Source organism: Ostrea edulis, chromosome 8, assembly GCF_947568905.1.
Source record: "Ostrea edulis chromosome 8, xbOstEdul1.1, whole genome shotgun sequence".
NCBI lineage: Eukaryota > Metazoa > Mollusca > Bivalvia > Ostreida > Ostreidae > Ostrea > Ostrea edulis.
Window position 1 is genome coordinate 10,689,310 of NC_079171.1, and position 23,835 is coordinate 10,713,144.

Here is a 23,835-nt window from a genome sequence, read left to right on the forward strand (position 1 = left end):
GTTGAGGTATTAAATTTCAATATGCCAGACACTCGGTCACATTATATCTATATTAATTATAAACTAGTTAAGTGATCAAATTCTTTATTAGTGGCAAAAATAAAAAATAAAAAGCTGAAAAGCAAAATACTCATTGATTTGAAAATCTAAGGGGGTAAATACTCTTTGTGGTAAAAAATTATCTGGAGCTCGATTTGTTTAAATTTTCTTTTCTGGCTCTTAAAAATTTCGACTATTATCTTTCTATTAAATAATCTAAATTAATGTGTCTTTATCATGTCGACATAAGCTATTCACATTGAACTTATTTTTAAACAATTAGGTTTTTCACCAGTTTTTATTATTGGCAAAAGTGGCAGTTATATTGGGGAGAAAACGGTAATTTTGGGGAGGGGAAAGGGTCGGTATTCGAACATAAAAGTTGATCTTAAATCACCCTTACCAAAATGTAAAGTTTGCTGCAACTTTGCCGCAAGTTTAGGGCAAACAAATCAATATACCAGAGCTGTTTGTCAGAAGTGTGCAGCTAATGCCGCTAGCGGCATACAGTGTGCCACTAGCAGCACACAGTGTACCACTAGTGGCAAAGTGTGCCAGAAGTGTACCATAACTTTTCCAGAATGAAACAGTGTGCCAGAAGTGCACCATAACTTTTTCTTTGGATTCAGAATCAAAGCTGTGTGCCAGAAGTGCACCACAATTTTTCTTTGGTATTCAGAATCGTGTGCCAGAAGTTCATAACTTTTTTCTTAAAATTTCAGAACTGAAACAGCAAGGACACCAAAGTTCATGACTTTTTCTTGAATATTTAGAATAAAAGAGCCATTTCAAAATATACATCACAACATTTTCTATAATAGAATATATGCAACATTTCTTGCACACCTTCCATCTTCTTGTCTTAATGGTAATTAGTGATCATGTTGTCACTAAATATTGAATTCAATGAAATATGCCCTATAATAGATAGTATATATTAAAGTAATAATTACACTTGCAATTAATTATTTCAAACACCTTTTAACCTCTTGAAAATGAATATGTGATTTTGGTGATTGAATATCATTGTCTTGCAAGAGAGTATAATTATTCTCTAGTTACCTTTGCATGCTGTCAGCAAAATTTATTTGCTGTTTTTGATTTTATTTGAGAAATGATTTGATTGGGGTGCAGTGAATACTTCTTACGAACTACTCAAAATTTGATAAGGATCATATATATTTTTATGTTTAAAAAAAATAATACCTGCATAACTGGCAATATTGTGTCCAAGTGAAATCAAGAACGTCTTCAACAAACTTGCACGTGCATTTCATGCCATGGGAAACGCGTTTCTCATCACAGTTTATGCTTTTGTTACCATTCACGATTTTCACTCAAACATCAGTGTCTGATTCATTCAAACTCACTTGAGTGTTTACACTACGTTTATCAACACAATGCCCCCTCAACGTGTAAGGCGTCGTCTCACGACATACCAACTGGGCAGATGTATTGGAATGTTTGACGCTGACTATTCACAACGTGACGTTGCAAATGCACTAAACGGCAGCCGAGGCGTCGTAAACAGGGCCTGGAACCGACAGCACACGTTTGGTACAGCAGCACACCGACATGGGGGTGGTCGTCAAAGGTCAATAGCCCAACGCCAATACCATTTTGTGGCTCTTCAGGTACGACGACATCCTTTCTGGACAGCAACCAGCCTACGTTATCACCTCCTGAACGCCTCAGGGATGAATGTGTCCACTCAGACGATACGGAATCGGCTTCACAATTCAGCTCTCAACTCGAGAAGGGCATGTGTTCGAATCCCTCTGACTGTTCGACACTGGCGAGAGCGATTGGACTGGGCTGAAGATAATGTCACTTGGACCCAGAACGATTGGATTCAAGTTCTTTTCACCGATGAGTCCAGGTATTGTTTGGACTTTACAGACAAGAGGCACCGAGTGTGGCGACGACAACGTGAACGTTCCCATGATGCCAACATCAGTGAACATGACCGTTATGGTGGTGGTTCCATCAAGGTCTGGGGTGGAATCAGCAGGGATGGAAGAACAGATCTTCATGTCCTGGAGAGAGGAACAATGACGGGGGTGCGGTACTGAGATGAGATCCTTGATGTTTACGTCAGACTATACGCTGGTGCTGTTGGCTCTGAGTTCATCCTAATGGATGATAACGTCCGTCCTCATCGTGCCAGGGTGGTGGAGCAGTACCTTCAGCATGAGACAATTGTCCGTATGGACTGGCCATCGCGCTCGTCGGACTTGAACCCGATTGAACATGTATGGAACATGCTACAGGTTGCCCTTTCACGCCGTAGAGCACAACCCATGACTTTGGCAGAACTCGGAAACGCCCTCGTGGAAGAGTGGAACAACCTTCTCATTGGAAACATCCGGGTGCTTATTGACAGCATGGCTCGACGTTGTCAAGCCGTCATCGATGCAAAGGGAGGCCATACCCGGTATTGACACTTCATCGACTAAGTGTAATGATGGACTATCCCCAGAAACTGTGTAATTCTTTCTCTGGTTTGCTGTTAACGTTTTGTAATGAAATGCTTTTGGTGTTGTTATCAGATTTCAAGCATTCCTTATTGATAAAAGTTCATGTCGTTCATGAATTTTCATTCATAACCTGAGTAAACACGTTTCTGAGTCAAATTTATGTCTTTTGTTATGTTAGTGGTAAATTACAGACATATAACCTAGTGATCCTTATCATATTTTGAGTAGTATATATATCTCCTTACATTAAAAGCGGTTACCTAACGTAGTTTTATTAGGGTTAACTCTCTTGTTTTTTGGGGTTTTTTTTTTTTTTTTTTTTTTTTTTTTTTGCATAATAAAAGATAAATGTTCTTATTAGTCATCAATATGTATTTCAATATCATCGAGATATTTTGAGGAGAAAAAAATGGTTGTCATCACATTCACAGCTAATGCTTCTTTAAAGTAAGATGTAAGTGCACATGCAGTTATCTGAATTTTAATCTATTTAGAAAAAAATGTGAAGAGGACAATTTCTATATCTAAATAAATGAAGAGAGAGAGAGAGAGAGAGAGAGAGAGAGAGAGAGAGAGAGAGAGAGAGAGAGAGAGAGAGGGGGATTTCTTTTCTTTATTTACAAGTGTATCATTTGATTACAATTCAGATACTGGGTTTGTGAGTTGAAATTAATCATATGAGAGTGGTAAAAATTCACCTTTATATCGCATACTTTACATATCAGGATTTTATCCAGGTACGTTACTCTGGTGTGTGGAATGCTAATTGATACCAAGTTAGAATAATCTAAGCTGTATACCAAAGTAGGTCTTTATGGGGCTTTACGGCTCTATGCATCGCAAATAGAGATCGGGTTCAATGCATCGGGTGTGGGATTCACTAGATATGCTGAGCCCGAAAGTTGATATTAACAGACGCCATAATGTTATACTGGTAAACAACATCTTAAACATAAATCGAGAAGAGGAGTTGATGCAGATATTCTGAGGAGAATATTCCAGTCATTGAGTAAGTGAATTACTGTATATGTTATAGTTATAAACTCTCTGCTATATTGTTCAAAACGAAACTGACCATCGCTCATTGTATGTTGTTCCGTCAAATCTTGCAAGTCAGTGTTTACGTTCATAAATTTACATGCTTTCTTTGAAATTATGTGGAAATAATTTTTTTTAAATTTCTTTTCTACGAGATTAGACTCCGTCTAGTTGAATTATCGTAGCCCTCGCTGATTATTTTTCTGATCTATTTGGACAGGACCATATACGCACTTTACAAAAATGGAGAGAGAGAGAGGGAAAAGGCCGAAAAATAAACAAATAATTAGGCATATTTCTGTAATACTTATGCTATTTTTTTGTTTCCTTTCTATTCGGGTTATATATGAATTAAGTAAATTGTGTTTTCTAATAAATGGTTGATTATTTTTTTATTCAAATGCTTATGATTTGAACCCAGATGTCCAGTTAGAAAAATTAAACTGCATTATGATCAGGGATGTGACCTCCAGAATCTTAATTTTGTCACTCCATCAATGCATACACGTTATTAAAATGGATTGAAAATCTTGTCTTGGCAATAAAGTTAATTTGTACGTAAAGTTGGGTCAGGATGATATTAACAGTTGTACATCAACTATTGCATTTATTAGCCCAATGGGCTATAACGCAACAATAATTATTGCTCGGCTTTGACAATCGGTTGCCCCAGGTGTCGGGCGACGGTAATTACATGCACACACCCCTGAATGATTCCTCCTATATTAAACGTCTTGCAAACTTGTATATAGGAGGGGCCAATGGTATCTCGTAATTATTTACAATTTTATATCTTTTTCAGAATATATGTCATGATAGTCGTGCAGATTCAAAAGTTGTGATGGTGTGTTGATAGGCTGTCTGCATCTTGCCATATCTGAGAGCTCCAACATACAGGCCTGGATTAATGTGTATAAATCACTAATGAAGTTACTTCGTCTTATTTAGTTTTTAAAAAAAGAATGGCATTTTAATCTATACACGCTTGCCCAGTGAATCTGATGAGACTGCTACATGTATTTGTGAGTAAAGGCACTCTGTCTTAACCGAAAACTATTTACAGTTTATCACAACAAATTGATGGGACAGTAGAGCTGTTGCGGACAATATGTGATTGTGATGACCAAGTACTGAACAAGTGGAAGATTAGAAGGTTAAGAATTCAATCATGTTTTTGATTCTAAGGTGCAGACAGCATGGAGATCGTCCTATTATTCTCCCGTTCAGCTATGATGGAGAAACTTGTGTAAATGTTTACAACTTGTTCTCCCTAATAATTAAGTGCCCACACGTCTGTATTAATTTATCAGAATATAAAGTCCTTTACAGTACTGACTTTAAAATTAATGTAGATTGTCTCCAGATTTTTCTGAGGAAAGGTGCATAGTTTACATGTGTGAATTTTGAATTTATTTTATCCTTGTCTGCAAATGTTGCCGAAACCTGCTGTTATTGATCCATAATGCACATAGTCATGTTATGCAAATGTTAGACCACCTTTTTAATTACATGTACTTAAGATCATGTCAACTCCTTTCTACTAATTGTATACAAAATTCTAGCATTTATAGCATCATTTGTATAGCACTTGATAGTTTAATAAGGATTTTCATTTCTAAAAGCCTTCATTTGACATGATTGATCTAAAACAGCCAAAATTCACAAATATATTTAAATCACAACCTGACCTTAGGTCAGAAAAGTGCCATTGGGTTAATATTTTTAAAAACAAGGGTCCTGTGGCTTTCGAATTTGGAAAAATTGTCGGCATTTCAGTCAAATTGGGAAAAATCAATTTTATCGTAAATAAGTTTTAAAATCATATCAAAAATTATGTTATCTTTATTTTACATGTCTAATTTTCTTTAAACTTCTAAAATGACATCTACTCTATCCAAATCAACAGTCCCATACCTCTTATGTATATAATTGACATCGAATGTTTATTCTTTTTCAAATACGTTTTCCTTTCATAATTCTATTATTGGGGAAAATACAAGCTAAACTGGGGGAAAATTGGCAATTGTTAGGAGGGGAAAGGGCCGACATTCGGACCCAAAATGGGCCTTAAATATTACTGCCAAATAAAATGTACTATCATGGCCAGGGTGGGACTTCACCGATAACTTTTTAACATTGCACAATGCATTATTTCTGAATTAGAAGATGTTGCAGTTTCTTTAAGTTTTCTCTCACATCTTGTTATTATATTTTATATTTTGGTTGGGTTGTACAATGTGCAAAACAGTTTATAAAATGGTGAATGATTGGTGGGCAAGCGACAGTAGCGTCCCTGCAATAGCACCTACTTTCTTGACATTCCTTAAACTTTGTACAGTTTTAGGGATACATTTAAGATGTGTATGTGCCTTTTTGAAAGTGATCAGACATTTTTTGAAACATTTACATGTAGTTGAACTTCGTAATTTTGAAGCATTTCTTTAATCGACAGTACCTATTTTGTGTAATCAACTCCTCGTATGTACCTCTAACTTGAAATTCCTCAAACTGTGTACAGTTGTTATGAAAACATTGCAGATGTGCATGTGTTTTTGAAAGTGATCAGACATTTTAAAGAAGTGTACATGTCTTATATATATATATATATATATATATATATATATATATATATATATATATATATATACATACCTATTATAAGACTTCAGCGGACGCAAAATATTTATAGACCAGCGTTAGGCAGACGTAAAAATTAGGCTGACGTTTTTAAGTCTGCCCATTTTTCTACTTGTAAAATGAAATTATGTACTTAACTTTTGAGTAAAATGTGTTTTCTTTCCTTAAATTTAGAATCTAAACTTTACATTTCGGGCAAAAAGATTTCATTTTATTCATAAAAGTGTAAATTCTAGAGTTGTTAAAAACTAGCGTGTATTATTTTGGCAATATACGTTTCACGACTTGTGTAGACATTTTTCAAATGGGCATCACAAACGAAAGCGGAAATATATTTAAATTTCGTTTGATTTTTTCCATATTCTGAACCACTAGGTGTCAGATTATTTAGATTAATATTTTTAAAGATGATATTTAAAAATTTTGAATTTTCCAACACCGTGATTTTTTTGTTGCGTGCTGTTTTGCTGTCATGTTACGGAAATGAACTTCGGGAACCTTCGGAGACACCCGGAAAGGATCCAGCGTCTGCGAAGATGTTGTCACGTGTAAGTAAAATTTTCTTATTTTGGTTTCAAAAATGATTTCAAGGCACATTTCTCGCAAATTATATATTGTTAGGTTTTAGGCTATTACAATTTCCCCCACTAGTACGAGTAACCGGACTGCGTTTGTTTTCTTCAGTGGGCAGCGAAAGAGGGGTCTACCGTCTCCGAGTCTCGTCACGCCATGACACACGACTAGGACAATATTTGTCGTTTACTATGTTTTAGCATTGATATAAAGATTTTCTAGGATATAGAGAATCCCGAAAATGTGTCGTCATTATGCCCTACACTTAGCGACACAATGCAGGAGACGCCGTGCAGTTTTCAATGCAATGTGCATTGTCCTTATTTTGATTGTGTACGTAAATGCACCTCAGGAACCGGTAGTTTTGTCTGCAATAATAATAGTAGGGTCTATAGTATACCACCCCATTATGTTCCGTACTATTATTACTACAGACAAAATGACTGGTTCCTGTCATAGGCGCCTCTTTCAAAGATATTGCACTATTGTAAACAATGGAGGAAATTCGAAAGATATAACTACATGTATTTCTCACCAATTTATTTTGTCCCTTTTTACGTTTTTCATTTTCATGTTTTAGGAATCTTAGCTAAATGTGTCATTACCACATAATACTAATTTATCTACGTTTTAAAAATATTTTGTCCCACTGATTCAATATTGAATCGCCTATATGGTTCCTGTGACTGCATATGCTTTTCTATGACTTTCTACTGAAATATTTAGTTCTTGATAATTTCTTCTGTGATATAGCTGTGGAAAAATTGTTTAATTCTGGGACATAAAAATTGATGTATCTCTTGCCAAACGTGCCAATTACATGACATCTGTCATCTTTTTCATAACTCCTGTGAAAAACCGGGTTAGAATAGGTCCTCAGTACCCCTTGCTTGTCGTAAGAGTTGATTAAATGGGTCCTTCAGACAAGTCCGTAAAAACAGAGGTGTCGCAGCAGGTGTGGCACGTTAAAGCTCAAAGGCCGTAAGCACCAAGCATAGGCCTTTAAATTCTGCAGCCCTTTACCGGCAATGGTGATGCATGTCTCCATATGAGTGAAAAATTATTGAGAGGGGCATTAAACAATATACAATTAATCTTCAAGGAGTAGGAGTAATTATTGCTCTTAGAGATTTATGAAATAAAACAAATCGTGTAATAAGAATTTATGACATTTTTTTTCTGCATCCAAAATGATTGCATGTACATATATTTTATTGTTTTAGAGGAGGAAAGTGTCGATTGGGTTAAGACTGATCTGTACAAAAGTGGCCTTTCTGTTGGACACATTTCAAAATACAATGGTAAGCATATTGAGTTCCTATAATTGATAATAGATAGTAAATGATTAAAATATACCATTCTGATTTATTTTAACACTGGGTACATGCATGGGTTTTTAGTGAATGATATGATAAATTATATATTTATTCTAGAGTGATACAAAATGCAATCAAAACATGACCTATAATAATCTATCTATTGATTATATTATGGATATCATGAACTATTTAGTATTGTTATATTTTATAATAAATTACCTAGATTTAGAAAGAAGTGTAGAAATATGGGTTGCATTAAAATGCATATACTGTAGTCATATACTGTAAGGATCGACCTGTGATCATTTACATTTTGATTAATCATATACTGTCGATTTGAAACAAATTGCAGAAGAAATATGAATTAGCATCTCAAATTACAGTAGGAACATCCTGAGGTATAGAAATGTGCATGTAACCATCCCAAAATCATTGTGTCCATGACTGTTCAAAATCTGCCTTTAAAAAATTCCATGTGCAATCTTTGAAATATTGGATCAGATAACTGATGCTATCACAATCATATGAAATGATGAACTGTTTTAATTTTCTCTTGTTATAATTAAAATTCAAAGAAATTTTATCTGTTTTTAAAGATTTTCTTTTCATGAATTAAATGGATTCATTTAAAAAAAAAAAAAGGCACATTTCATTTCTTATTTGCTATACTATTTCTTGAAGCTTATTATTGTTTACATATTATGTTGGATAAACATAGTAAAGGAAAGTAGAAAGATTTCAGCAACATTTGAATAAAAACTGTAGGAGTAGATAAAAATGTTTAAAAAAGATCTTCCATAATTTGTGATTGGTTTTTATCCAACAAGTTGTTTGTTTTTATTTTTTGTCCTTGTGAAGGCTTCAGGATAGAAAACACATGTACAATATCCAGCAGCAGTCAATCGGGCTGCTCACCGATGGCCCGATAGCCCAGTTGGTAAAGGGCGATAACTCCTATGCTGGAATTCCTCTACTGTGTGTCTATTATACAAAGATTCCCCTAATATCAACTAACAGTTTATACATACCATATTCGTCCTATTGAGCAACCCGGGTGCTTAGAAAATTGGAGGGGGGTGGTGGTTATTTAGTACTCTATGCTGAAATATTCCCATTAGATATACACATAAATTTTATTTCATTTCTTCTAACACTAATAATTAATCCATTCTTGTCTACATTAAAATATACAGTAGTAGCTATTATTTTCAATTTCACTTGAAACCGTTTGTGTCATAGACTAATACCACGTACGATTTACTAAACTTTCGGTTTCACTTTCGCAGCACAAATATGGCCGAGTATGAATATAGTTTAGGAAATTTCATGTTTACAGAGATATCTATAATCTGGGATCCATTCCAGGGAGAAACTCTTAAAAAATAGAAATCAACAATCCTATGCATAAATATGCGATTGCTGTTGTAAAGGACGGTGCAGTAGTTGGACACGTGCCTCGAAAAATAAGTAAAGTTGTAGCATTCTTTTTAACAACATTGGAGGGGGGGGGGGGCTTTGAAATGCATTGTAAATGGAGACTATCACTACTCCTAAGATACCGGTATTGGTGAACTAGAGATACCATGTATTATTAAATTCAGTGCGGAACCAAGAGATTGCTAGAAAGATTAAAAACAAAAATTCTGTTATCAGAAAGGTGAGTAGTACTGTATTTCAAGGGGGGGGGCTTAATTTTTGAGAGTTGAAAAAGGCCCTGGGGGGGTTTAGGGGTGGTAGGGGCACTCAATAGGTCAACTATTTATAAATAAACTTTGTCTATACTGTTGACATTAAAAATTTGTCATTTTAACACATTTTTCTCATGTTTTATTACTCTGCTTTACGAAAATGTGTGTTTTTTTATGTTGACCTATACTTCTGTTCTTATATGTTTGACATCTTAAAAAAGGTGGCAACACATACATTTGCTTTGGTTATTAATAAAATCAAACTATACCGAGTGGAAATTAATACAGTGTTTCCACTTTCAACCATTAATATTGATAAGTCGCATAAGGGTAGAGCTACCTTGAATCTGCATAAATGGTATTAAACATGCAGTATGCAGGTATACATTCCACTGATTTCTTGTTTCGTGTTCAGGTTGTGATTGCTGTCTTTATGTTTTCCTAGTGTCTGTTTTACATAAAATCTTGTCTAAAGTATGCATGTACTTACAGAATAATTAATTTAAAAAAAAAACCGTTTTATAATAGTTAACAAACACACACATGTACATAGCCGGGCCTCCAAAAATGGAAAATGCAGATGCTTGGATATGTTTTGGTAGATGATTGAAATGGAATTCACAAATAAAATGTTGATAAATTAAAAAAAAATTATTGGCTAAGAAAAAGTGACAATGTTGAAAGTACTAAGGGCACAAACAGCATCTGTGTACATGTGTGTGTACAAATGTATATTGTCCTCCTAAGAGGGGTAACATATATACATGTAAAATAAAATGGAGAATATGACATGGAGACAAAGACAAACAGGACTTTAAATCTTGTGTGTTTTTGGGGATTGTAGCCCAAACTCTTGCATATCATTGCAACATTACTGTGTTAAAACCTGTAGTATGCATTATGTACAAGTATGTGTTTGATTTGTAAAATTTTGTCTCTAGGAGGAACAATCCTGCACATCATTTGTGGAAATGGAAGAGTTAGAGGCAGAACAGGTAGGGAACATAATTTTTATCTAAGATTATACCTCACCATCACATTGCAACAGTCTCTTTGAAATCAATCAGAAGTGACAATTGGGGATCAATGACAAGTCTACCTAAAGTAGAAAATGTATATACATGTATATATGCATACATATTATAAGCATGTATGTTTTGGAAGATGAAAAATATGGCATTGAAAAAATAGGTTGATGATATTACAGACCCTGAAACGTGCTACTACACCAGTTGCACGGTACGGTTGGGTACGCTTTATGAACGGTACGGTTCGTTTTCTGAACGGTACGGTTCGTTTCTTGAACGGTATGGTTCGTTTCTTACACGGTACGGTACGCTTCTTGAACGGTACGGTTCGCTTCTTGCACGGTACGGTTTGCTAAAAATAGCTGCACGCTTTGTGAACGGTTTGCACGTTTTATTAATGAGGTGGGCGTGGCCTGAACGCTTTGACTTCGTATAAATTGTACGTTTCGATAGTTTGTTTTCACTCGATCGGTCTTATTCGACTCTTTGATTATTGGCTGCAGGATTTGTCGCAAATGACACAATGATTATTTTCTGCACTTCACATTTATTGTGATTTATCATCGGCATTATGAAAGATCCAGGATATCTGCACGTGAAGTTTGTACGTCCTTTTTTGTCAGCATTCAGTCATTCATAATTAATAATGTTAGATATCTGTTGCATTTGTCTTTGAATCAAATAAAATGATGATAATACATATATATTCCTATCCTTTATCACGCGAAGTCCGATTTTCATTTCCCTGACTTTATTTTTGATCACTGAAAATTGAATTAAAAAAAATTAACAGAAAAGTAAGGCAAGTGTATAGTTTGCAATAAAAATGTTTCATATACCTTTTCTATATATTGTTGAAATACTGGCTGAAAAAGTGGGTCACGTGACATAAATTGCACGCTTTCTGCACGGTACGGTACGCTTTCGGGCTTTTGGGGGCGGGGTTTGCATAATATTATCCTGCACGCTTTCTGCACGGTACGGTACGCTTTTTGAACGATACGGTTCGTTTCTTGAACGGGACAGTACGTTTCTTGAACGGTACGGTTCGTTTTTTGCACGGTACGGTACGTTTCTTGAACGGTACGGTTCGTTTCTTGCACGGAACGGTTCGGTTCGTTTTTAAGGTGTAGTAGCACGTTTCAGGGTCTGTAAGAAAGTGGTCTGTAATTGTATGTGTGCAAGTGTATATTGTCCTCCTAAGTGGGGTAACATATATACATACAAAATAAAATGAGGTCCTCCTAAGAGGGGTAACATATAAGATAAAGTGGAGAATATGACACAGAGACAAAAACTAAAATAACTTTTGATTAAATCTTGTATGTTTTAGGAGATAGTAGCCAAGGCTCTTGCTTATCATTGTAACATTACTGTGTTAAAACCTGTATAATGCATTATGTACATGTATGTGTTTGATGTGTAAAATTTTGTTTCTAGGAGGAACAATCATGAACATCATTAGTTGAAATGGAAGAGTTAGAGGCAGAACAGGTAGGGAACATAATTTACATCTAAAAGGTTATATATCACATATCACCATTACATCACAACAGACAGCTTGAAAAGAAATATTTTAAAAATTAAAAAAAATCAAGGAAAATAACCATATAAAGTTCAAAGACTAATTCCAGTTATTAGTCCCCTACCGGTTTATAAAACGAAAGTCAAGTGGATTTTAGGTTTCCTCTCTGTCCGTCTCTCTGTCAATCAGTCTGTCCCATTGGTTTTCCAGATATTTTTGCATAATGCTTGTGAGAATTCATTGAAACTTGTAGTGCAATAACTACAGATTGAGTTCAAGTTTCATATCGTTTGATGCATAATTGTGAAAGAAATTAATTTTTATATTGTTATGTCTTTGTATTGATCAAGATTGGGATGTGTTCCAATAGAAAGGCTGTAAAAGTAGGACATCTGAATAGATCGAGGCTGGGGTTGCGTAAATAATCTTTTAATTAATTCCACATTTCAAATTCATTAATCGCAAAAGGAAAATATCAATAACTAGTGATCCTAATTGTTCACGAACAATTAGAGGGCTTCCCACCTTCTACCGGTTTTTCAGTAGTGTTCAAATGCTAGACAATTTGATTTGGATAGAAAAGAAATTCAAATTTGCCGCCTTGAGTGTTGAAGTGTTGGAGATTGAGGCCTTGGTTTTGCACGATAGTACCGGTCAAATATTTGAAAAAAAGGGGTGTGGGTGTTGGATAGCCGGCACATATCGGATAAAAGTGTAATAGGACTTGTGCAGGTGTTTGGGGGTGACTTTAGACCTGTTAGATATGATATTTGGAGGTGTAAAGAAACCGGAAGTTACATTTTCAGAGATTACACATGTAGTACTGAAACTCTGCTCATGCATGCTGGGACTATGAGCCTCATGTTGAGAAGATGGTAGGAGTATGTGCACTGGATTTTACCATGTGTGTTATGGATTGTGGAATTTGATATACAGTTTGTAATTGCTCATCCTATGTGTTCTAATTCATGGAGACAATGTCTTTCAGTCATTTCACCCAAGGAGGCATGCATATGGATTTAGGCTGTGAAAAAGAACCCCAAACAAAATGGCGGCTGGTGAATTAGATAAAGTTTCTGAGTGTAGGATCTGAACGGAGAATAGGAATACTGCATCCCATCTGACCCTGCAGGTAAGTGTTTATTTGCTTACAATGACAGTCGGGATGGAATGTCAAGGAGTTCAATTGTCGAGTACCGTTGCATCATCATCATAAAAAAAAAACTTAACTTAGTCTTTATGTTGATGCAGGCAGACATTAATGGAATCTGGCACATGTTTTTTCATGAATGCAAATGGAAATATTTGATTTACAAGACAGTCAAGAAATGGAGAAAATGGGTGTAGGTCAGATGTGTATGTGTAGGTCAGATTAGCTAGAATCCTGTTGTTGGGCATGTGACCGGTCAAAATGGTGTAAACAGCTGATCTAACATACAGATCACTTGAAGGGTTGGGAATTTCTTCCTTTGGGACGATAGGCGTGATGTGTGGGTTTGCCTTGCTCGTGGAGACTGGCCCCTTGATGTGTGGCTTTGACCTTTGAACTTGACCCACTTTCAAGGTCAAACCTCGAAAACTCCATGAGAGGGAAAGGTTGACCTTGACCTCATTTTGAAGGTCAGATAGGTCACGGGGCTTCGCACAAGTGGTCCCACGTCTCTATCTAGATCCGTGAAAAAGTTGTGGGCTCGAATGACAACGTCAGAGACTTTCGGGGCGAGAACTGTGCTTCAGGGTTCTCGGTTTCCCTGTGTCAACTTCTCTGTGGGGGAGTGTTTTATTGTGAATTCGTCGGTGAAGGTCTCGCATCCCCACGACTTTCGGTCTAGTAAGAGTAGTGATAACAGGGTTTTCGATGCGAGTCGTCGACATTCGCAGTGTGGTCAAAGTTTTAGAGTTGTAATTCATGATATCGAGACCAATCGAGAATTCCTTGCTGACCCATGTGATATTTCGATGCTATCTGAAGAGGGAAAGAGAGTATAAAAAGTGCCATTTTCTCGCCATTCTGGATGACCTTTGACCCTTGACCTACTTTTCAAGGTCAAGGTCACACAACCCATTCCAGTGTGTTCCGTCTCTCTATGACGAATACTTTAGGAGTCGTCAATTTTTTAGGTAGAAATCACGAAACATAAGGGGGCATTAACTCCTTTTAACGGTCAGCTAATCCCTTCATTTTAAGTTCTTCGATTCTACTAATTGACCTGTAAAGGTTTCATCCTCCTATCATTTACAGTTAAAAAGTAGTAGCGATAACAATGATTTCTGCCAAAGGTCAGATAACTCCGTAAGGGGTCAAAGTTCCATGACGCAGGTTGAAATGTATTCGTTTCTCAAAAAGTGCTATATCATGAACTTTAAAGTTTTCGATAAGTCTGAAGATGAAAAAAAAATTGACGGTAGGAAAATAATAAACAGAACAATGACAATAGGACTTTCAACAGAAAGATGGAAAGCCTTAAAAATATGAATGAAATCTGTTAATCACACAAGTATTTTTCTGTACTCGGTGAGAGAGGTCTGAAAATTATAGAGTTTTGAATAAGATTATTTTATTCCTTTAAAAAAAACTATATGAGACAACTGTATGAACTGTGAAAGATCAAACTATTATACTAATATTCAATACTGGTATTAAACATGGTAACATGTAGGGGTGCAACGATATGCTTGCCTCATGATACGATACGTTGTATGATACAGACTTGACAATACAATACGTATCACGATACTTTTAACATGCTACAAGTGTATCAATATGAATGATAACTAATGAACAATGACACTGGTTTTGGTATCATTTAATTGCACCTTACTATTACAACTGCATGTCCAAAATGCTCCTGTATTTGGGATTAATGGTTCACAGGGTGAGAAATAATTCACTGGCACCACATTTTTCCATTTCCGGAAAGCATCTTTATTTGGACAGGGTGTATTATGGTAACCATCGTCCATTTGTCTGTCCAGACCTTTTGGGCAAGATACATACTGAACCGTAACATCTAGGATTTTGCAACTTGGTACATTTGATCACCATAATGAGAGGAAGATGCCTAACATTTTTCAAGGTCAGAAATCAAAGGTTAAGGTCGTAGTATCACTAAGTAGGAAAACTTTGTGGGCAGGATACAGACCAAACCATAAACTCCAGGATATTGCAACTTAGTACATTCGATCACCATGATGAGAAGAAGATGTCTATTGTTTTTCAAGGTCAAGTTCACAGTATCACTTAGTAGGAAAACCTTGTAGGCAGTATACAAACTGAACTGTTGGGGCTAAGACTCAAACTTGGTACACATACACCTTTTGCCAAGTGGAGAATGTCGATTGTTTCTCAAGATCAAAGGTCAAGATAGTAGTAGCAGGATAAAGACTGAACCATTGGAGCTGGTACCATCAAACTTGGTACACATACACCTTATGCCAAATGAAAATATTACATAGAGAGTACATGATTGATCTGTTTTTATGATGGAAAGAAAGTATGTCACACCCTGACAATGATTGTTGATACTACTTGAAGCCATGTTCTACAAATCATAATGTAAGGAAACACCTTATATTAGCTTTTCACGGGCATATTATGAACCATTGGTGGTACTCTTGTTACAACATACATGTAATCTTAAAGCCAAATTGGACAGTTCAAATTAATCCAGATAGAGAATACCAAAATGCAGTATAGTGTAAAATATCGTGAATCGAACCGTTGCATAATATTACAGTGATATACCGTGTCTTGGTTAATCGTTGCACCCTTTGTGACATGATACCAATGTATTTAATCACAGTTCAAGGGAGGGGGGGTATTCTTCTGTTCATGAGTTGAAATCAATCTAGCCTTACATTTCCAGTACTATTCACTGCTACTATATCAAGTGACCAGCTAATGAATCGATCTTTGCATGTACTAATAACAAACTTTAATATTGTATGTGATAATTTAACGCAATCTCAGGAAAACGGGGGAGGGGGGGGGCTACATGTTGCTGCATGTATATGTACATTTCTGGAGATATATTTATAAATAATTTATTGTGATTTATTATATCATTTCATAACGGTTGGTTGTTATAACTCAAGAAAATCTTATAAAGTAAATATCCATACAAGTGCATACGGTGTAGGAAATAGACTTTTTCTTTTGTGTTTATCTCTGCTACCAAACATCAGAATTTAATCCAATAACTCATGTTTTAGTACAAGGACATTCACTTGCAACATTCTGAAAAATAATTTTTAAACCAGGCATATATTTTTATATCAGAAATGAGTTGTCTTTAGCCATCACTAATTTGTATACAACAGTTTCCCAAGTGACGTATAATTTTCGTAACTTCTTTTTCTGAAGAGTTCCAAAATTTTCTAGTTCTGATATCCCATATTTACCTTTTAATAACATACATGTATAGATTATGTAATGTAGTTATATCAATTCAGATTTCGGGAAAGTCATCTTTTTGAAAGTGCTAAGCATATTGTACAGCCACTTAGGTGTGATAAATGTAGTACATGTATATAATATTACAGGAAGAAAGACATCTGGCAAAGACAAGAACAAAGGAGAGAGAACATTTTTGGAAATTTATGAAATTTTCAGTGTGTTTGGACACAGGAGCTATGATATCCATCCATTCTGGTTGCCTCAGGATCGATTCTTGTGAATATAGAAAATTGGAAATTCAAATGTTGGTTATTTTACACTTTAAAAATGCTTACTGCTTAGTCCAATATCTTGATAAATCTAGTCTTTTGTGATTTTTCAGGCAAATTAAATCTCCAACACATGTATACATTTTTGATAAATTACCCCAAGGACCCTATATTTTTTCAAAAGCAATATATATCTGAAGTAAATAAAACCATTTTTGTTGGGTCACACAATGAATAGAAAAGACAGATGTAGTGCTTATATCATGGAATTTCTGTAAACAGATGATATTTTTTACACAGGTTTTAGCTCACCTGAGCCAAAAGCTCAAGTAAGCTTTTCTGATCAAAATTTGTCCGTTGTCTGTCGTTGTCGTAAACTTTTCACGTTTTCGACTTCTTCTCAAGAACCGCTGGCCAATTTCAACCAAATTTGTCACAAAGCATCCTTGGGTGAAGGACTTTCAAGTTTGTTCAAATTAAGGGCCATGTCCCGTTCAAAGGGAAGATAATCACAAAAATGCCAAAATAGGGTGGGGTCATTTAAAAATCTTCTTGTCAAGAACCACTGGACCAGAAAAGCTGAAATTTACATGAAAGCTTCCTGATATAGTGCAGATTCAAGTTTGTTCAAATCATGGCCCCCGGGGATTGGATGGGGCCACAATAGGGGATTAAAGTTTTACATACTGATATATAGGATAAATCTTTAAAATTTTTCTTCTCAAGAACTACTGAGCCAGAAAAGCTGAGATTTACATGAAAGCTATCTGACAGAATGCAAATTAAAGATTGTTCAAATCATGGCCCCTGGGGTATGATGGGGTCGCAATTGGGGATCAAAGTTTTACATGCAAATATATAGGAAAAATGTTTAAAATTGTTCTTCTTAAGAACCACTGGGCCAGAAAAGCTTAGATTTACATGAAAGCTTCCTGACATAATGCAGATTCAAGTTTGTTCAAATCATGGCCCCTGGGGGTATGATGGGGCCACATTAGGGGATCAAAATTTTACATACGAATATATAAGGAAAATCTTCTTCTCAAGAACCACTGAGCCAGAAAAGCTGAGATTTACATGAAAGCTCTCCGACATATATTTCAGATTTCAGTTTGTTAAAATCATGGACCCCAGGGTAGGATGGGGTCACAAGGGGGATCAAAGTTTTACTTACAAATATATAGGGAAAATCTTTAAATATGAGCTAAGGTGACTCAGGTGAGTGATGTGGCCCTTGGGCCTCTTGTTTAAAGCCTTTCATAATTACCAAATTTAAAAATTGGTCTGAAACTGGAAGGTACAAACGAATCCATTACCATTTTGAATATTCATAACCTAGTATGTTCTATTGACATGTTTTGTTTAGAATTTTGTTCAGAGAAATGTAGTTCAAATGATCACAAAATATACACTGTCATTGGTTTTGGTATACATATAAAAGGTAAATCCTGGTTTACCATGTTCATAATATATGCCATGCAATAGAACTAAGTGCTCTGTTGTTTAAACTGTGTATTGTTAAAGGATTTTCGTTTAGTGTTTATGACTATCTCATGTGAGCATTACTGCCTATGATATTTTCTCTTTAAATATAATTGTTTTGAAAATATGTTGATAAATGACCACTACAGTTTGATTCATATGTATATTATCTGAGTTCAGAATGTTCTCTTGCGTTTTGTCTTATTGAGATAATATATTGTGCTCTTTGACTTAATGATGCTGCTTTAAGGCATAATTGTTGGACCTATAGTGTATTCATTTTCAAATGTATTGAAATATATTTTTTGATAATAATGAGGCAATGCTATACTTGTTAGGGTAGTAATGCACCAGTAATTCAAATGTACATTGATGTCTTACCCGAATGTTTTTATTTGGTTACAATTTTGGTTTTTGATAAGAATTTTAGGTCATATAGGTAATCTCTGGTGACCTGTCTTCTGAGTAAATTCAGGTAACAATTGAACATTTTGTAAGAAAAACGTATGCATAGTCAGGTAGAGGAGGAAGGCCTTTACTAAAAATGTAGATGTTGTAATCCTTGGGGTAGGGTTTCTGACTCTGGGGTAAGACCAAACTTGGTATACATAGTGCATATGTGTTAAAGGCATAGGATCTATCTTGTATCTCAAAAATGACATCACAATATTTTGCAAGAACTCCAAAAAACAAATTTGTAGTATTAATTATGAGTTATCTATAGCTGCAGCGCTTTGAAATTTAAGTCATTTTGACGTTTTAGCCCTATTTAAAATTTTTGTCAGGAGGACAATATATTAAACTGGTACCCCGCTGATTGTTGGCTACACACAAACATAAGAGATGCGAAATCAACAGGGTACCAATTTATGCAAATGAGAACAAGGAATTATTTTGTAATTACTATCGTTATCCAATGTGTTTGTAAACATTCTGAAGAACTTTGTGTGATTTTCTAGTTAATATGATCTTAAATTTCGCCACCTTTTTGGAACATGCAACATTTCACCAATATCTTAGACCCTATGCCTTTAAGGTAATTCCACCCCTGTAGAATTATAGGTTTAATCTTATATTTGATTAATGATTATCTTAGTAACAAATAAAAATGATAAGATAAGTATGTTGCAGCATTGATAAAAAGATTTATCAATTAGCACGCATATACCTGTTATTGATGTCAGAAAATTACAATTGTCATTAAATACATTTCATTATCACGATATAATGGTATTCATAACAATTTCATGAAACTGTTTCTTAAAAAAAATATACAATATGTTTGTGAAAAGTAAAAGATATCTATGCATAAAAAATTGATAAATAATTTAATGAAAAAGGAGTTATTACCCTTGGATTCGGTATTTCGAAACTCATACGTGACTTTTGAAATATCTTATGGTTAACAAGATATTTTACAATAACTATTGAAAAAGACTTCAACAAAATTTATGTTCCCATCATGCATAAATCTTATCAAATCATTGACTTTGCGAAATCTTATGACATCACAGGAGAGTGGAACTACGTTACACAATTATAAAATATCTTTTTAGCTCACTTGAGCTGAAAGATCAAGTGAGCTTTTCTGATCGCTTTTATCCGTCGTCTGTCTGTTAAACATTTACATTTTCAACTTCTTCTCCAAAACCACTGGGCCAATTTTAACCAATGTTGGCACAAATCATCCTTGGGTGAAGTGGAATCAAAATTTTTCAAATGAGGGCCAACCCCCTTATCCAAGGGGAGATAATAGTAAATCAGTAAAAACACACTGAAAATTTTTAAAATTCTTCTTCTCCAGAACCAGTAAGCCAATTTCATTCAAACTTAATGCAAATCATCCTTAGTTGAAGGGAATTCAAAATTGTTCAAATTAAGGGCCAGGTTTTCTTCAAAGGGGAGATAATCACAAAAGTGTAAAAATAGGGTGGGGTCATTTAAAAATCTTCTTCTCATGAACCACTGTGCCAGTATAGTTCAAATTTACATGGAAGCTTCCTGACATAATGCAGATTCAAGTTGTTCATATCATGGCCCCCAGGGGTCGGGTGGGGCCACAATAGGGGAAACCATATTTTATATGTGTTTATATAGGAAATATCTTTTAAAATCTTCTTCTCAAGAACCATTGAGCCAGAAGAGTTCAACTTTACATGGAAGTTTCCTGACATAGTTCAGATTCAAGTTTGAAGCTTTATGACATAGTTCAAATTAAAGTTTGTTGAAATCATGGCCCCCGGGGTGTCAGGTTTTGCCACAATAAGGGAAACCGTATTTCCTATGAGTAAATATATGATAACTCAGGTGAGCGATGTGGCCCATGGGCCTCTTGTTTAAAGGTTGATATTAACATGAAACTAAATTAATATGTGGTAGTCCTTAACCAAAATTGTAAAATACATGATTTCCTGGACAAGGGTTTAGTTTCCAGGATAAGGCCAAGATTATAGTAGCAACTATTGTCTTTATTGTGATATGGTAAATAACTAAATGCATGCTTATTAGAAGCAGAACAGGATATACCAAAGTGGTGATTTACACAACCCCAGGGTTTTGACTGTACACAGGTCCAAAGTAGTCATATTATTTAATGTTGTATATATAACGTCTCCTTATTAGTGAAATATTCTCGAGAGGGACGTTAAACAATACACAATCAATCATCTGGACTGTATAGACACTTTCAGGGCATTTAAGTTTTATGAAAACATCTTGTTTTATTCTGTTTTGTATGTTAGGATTTAATTTAGGTATGCAGAACAGGAATTTTTCTCAAGATTTCATAATCCTTGGGGCTAGTGATACTTTTAATTAATTATCATGTACCCAATAAGGCCTGTGGTCCTTTTATTTCATGAAATGCATTAAATTCTGATTGATATGTCTTTTGTAATTTTTCATGAAATGGATGAAAATCCTGTATGTTTTATTAATATTTGACCAGCAACCATACTTGAAAATGATTTGTATGACATGCCAGTTTTTGTTACAAAGTAACAATTATATAATGAATAAATTTCATGTTAAAGTTAACTTTTAAATTGTCTTTTATGTACTGTTTTGAAAGTAATTATTTTGTATAACAGTATTCGTGTACAGTGCAGATGGTGGTTATTTAAATGAATGCGAATAACATGATCAAAGTTAATTACTATTGCTATGGATAATTTGTTGGACTCTGTAAAGATTATAAATTAGTCAAAATTGCTGCAGTAAAGCTGGTTGAATAGATAAAGAGATTTATCAGAGGCAAATGTTCTACAACTTTTTGTGGAAATTGAATGGATATGCATTGTCAGGTATAATTTCAGTGATAGCAAACTTGAATAATTAAATCGTATTCCAAGATAGGTTGTCCCAAAAAACAGTAGTCACACAAAGGTTATAGATGTTTGGAAAATTGACCGGTATTTCATCTGTGCTGGAAATCAATCGCATGCAGTTTTTGCATAATTGTAGTTTAAATGCCGTCTCTCTAAAGTCTTCAGCTGATTTGGAAAATACTGTCCACCTTCTGGTGGAATTGTATAAATTTATACGAATATACAATGTCTGTCCAAGGCCTACTGCGCATATAAAATATATTGTCTACCTTACAATGGAATTGTATAAAATTATATACAATGTCTGCCTAAGGATTACTACGGATATCTGAAAACTTAGGCAGACATCATAAATTGTATATCTTTCATTCTTGGTATATTATCTTTAATTGATTTGAAAATTACAAATAGGGTGATAGCTAAACAAAATGATCGAATGCATGATGAAAAATATTGAAGTTTAAACATGGACTATATATGTCAGCCTAAGTATGATTTTATGGATGTGCCTGCCTAATGCTGAAAGCAGATATATATATATATATATATATATATATATATATATATATATATATATATATCACTATATTTCTCATCTCAGTGTCTCTCGCTACTGTAAGTATATGTTCATATGCCGGGGCTAATATTATTATTCACGTATATTTTAAGTGATCAACACGTATTGTGGGTCATTAAATTAAAACTACCCAGGAAAGTGAATTTTCGAATTACATAAGTAACAAATGTAACGTTTATATCACCATTTCTTCTATTGGCTTCTTTACTTCCGTTCCACACCTCGCAGTCCGCGTACCTGTGTTACCACATGTAAATATTGCAAGCTCTAGCTTTATCCCATGTAGAACAAACAACAACAGCAGACGTAAAATATGAATAAAACTCACCAAAATTCGAAATTCCAACCAAAAGAAAGAAAAAATTCCAACAGGTAAACATCTTGTGCTTTCCTTTAAAATTCAAACATTCCACCATGATTACTCGATTCCAGGTAGGAAGATGTCACGTGATCAAGATTATGACGCTCTATAAATACCTGTGACATTCTATATATTTATTTATTCACCAATCAAGGGCCCTCTGGGGGCATATACAAATTAACAATTAAACATTATAACTACATGATACAATTTACACATGTGTACCATATACACGTTAAGGGTTTCTACATTGACATAGGTACTGGATTCTCATCACAATACTGATTGGGAATGTACTGTACAATAAGTGAGCTATATGGGAAGTAAAGTAAAACAATATTATAAAATTTTGTCACAAGCACAGGGGTACCAAGGAATGGTGACTGAGCCAAGTCTATCAGACTGGCAGTCATGTACCCTAAGTGTTTAAGATAGCTTATTTATAGTATACACAAAATAAATACATGATTCCACAATATGTACACATACATACCATATACAGATGTTATATATTCAAGACAGCCTACTTGAGTATTGTATACAATTAAATAAAACTACACAATACGATATACAGATGTACACCATTTCTACATTGATGTTGGTCTTGAGTTGGCTTATAGTACTGATTGAAATTGCGATGTACAACAAGATTAGTATAGGCGTCTGTATAGGGGGGGGGGTAAACAAAATAATGATGACGTTATGGGTTTTTCCATCTATTTTTAGATATTGTATTGTTCTCGAGAATAAAAGAAGCGGGAATATTACATCCTTGACCTACTTAAAGGATTGATGGATCGAAGATCAAAGGGGTCATATAGGGGGACTAAACAATAGAGCTATTGTTCGCAGATAATGAAGGACCCGAGTCTGGAAATTTCGAGTGAATAAGGGTATACGAATGGGATTGAAGATCAAGGAATTGTATAAGGGGGAAGGGGGTAAACAATAGAGCTATTATTCTCAAATAACAAGGGACCCGAGTCTGGAAATTCCGAGTGAATATTGGTATACGGAAACACCTGACACGGTCTTTGTAAAATTCCGGTAACATTAAACCGAAATCATTACGAGTAGTGTATTGGTAGAAATTCATTATG

General features: G+C 34.9%; 1 protein-coding gene and 1 long non-coding RNA gene across 4 annotated transcripts in view; one reads left to right on the forward strand and one right to left on the reverse strand.

The window, feature by feature from the left end:
• LOC125661059 (lachesin-like) overlaps nt 1-22,804 on the reverse strand; it is a 76,548-nt gene extending 53,744 nt beyond the window's left edge. For both annotated transcript variants that reach the window (XM_048892941.2, XM_048892940.2), the window contains exon 1: nt 22,703-22,804. In XM_048892941.2, coding sequence (XP_048748898.2) covers nt 22,703-22,790 — 88 coding nt within the window. In that variant the 5' untranslated portion in view covers nt 22,791-22,804. The remainder of the gene's footprint in view (nt 1-22,702) is intronic.
• On the forward strand, nt 6,867-17,017 carry LOC125661123 (uncharacterized). Of its 2 annotated transcripts, XR_007364671.2 has the most exons (6): nt 6,867-7,097; nt 7,988-8,065; nt 10,713-10,766; nt 12,240-12,293; nt 13,313-13,456; nt 16,867-17,017. It is a non-coding gene; the product is annotated as an uncharacterized LOC125661123 (long non-coding RNA). The 2 variants fall into 2 exon arrangements; XR_008798281.1 differs by lacking the exons at nt 6,867-7,097; nt 7,988-8,065 and adding an exon at nt 8,624-9,550.
• Nucleotides 22,805-23,835: the final 1,031 nt, after the last annotated feature.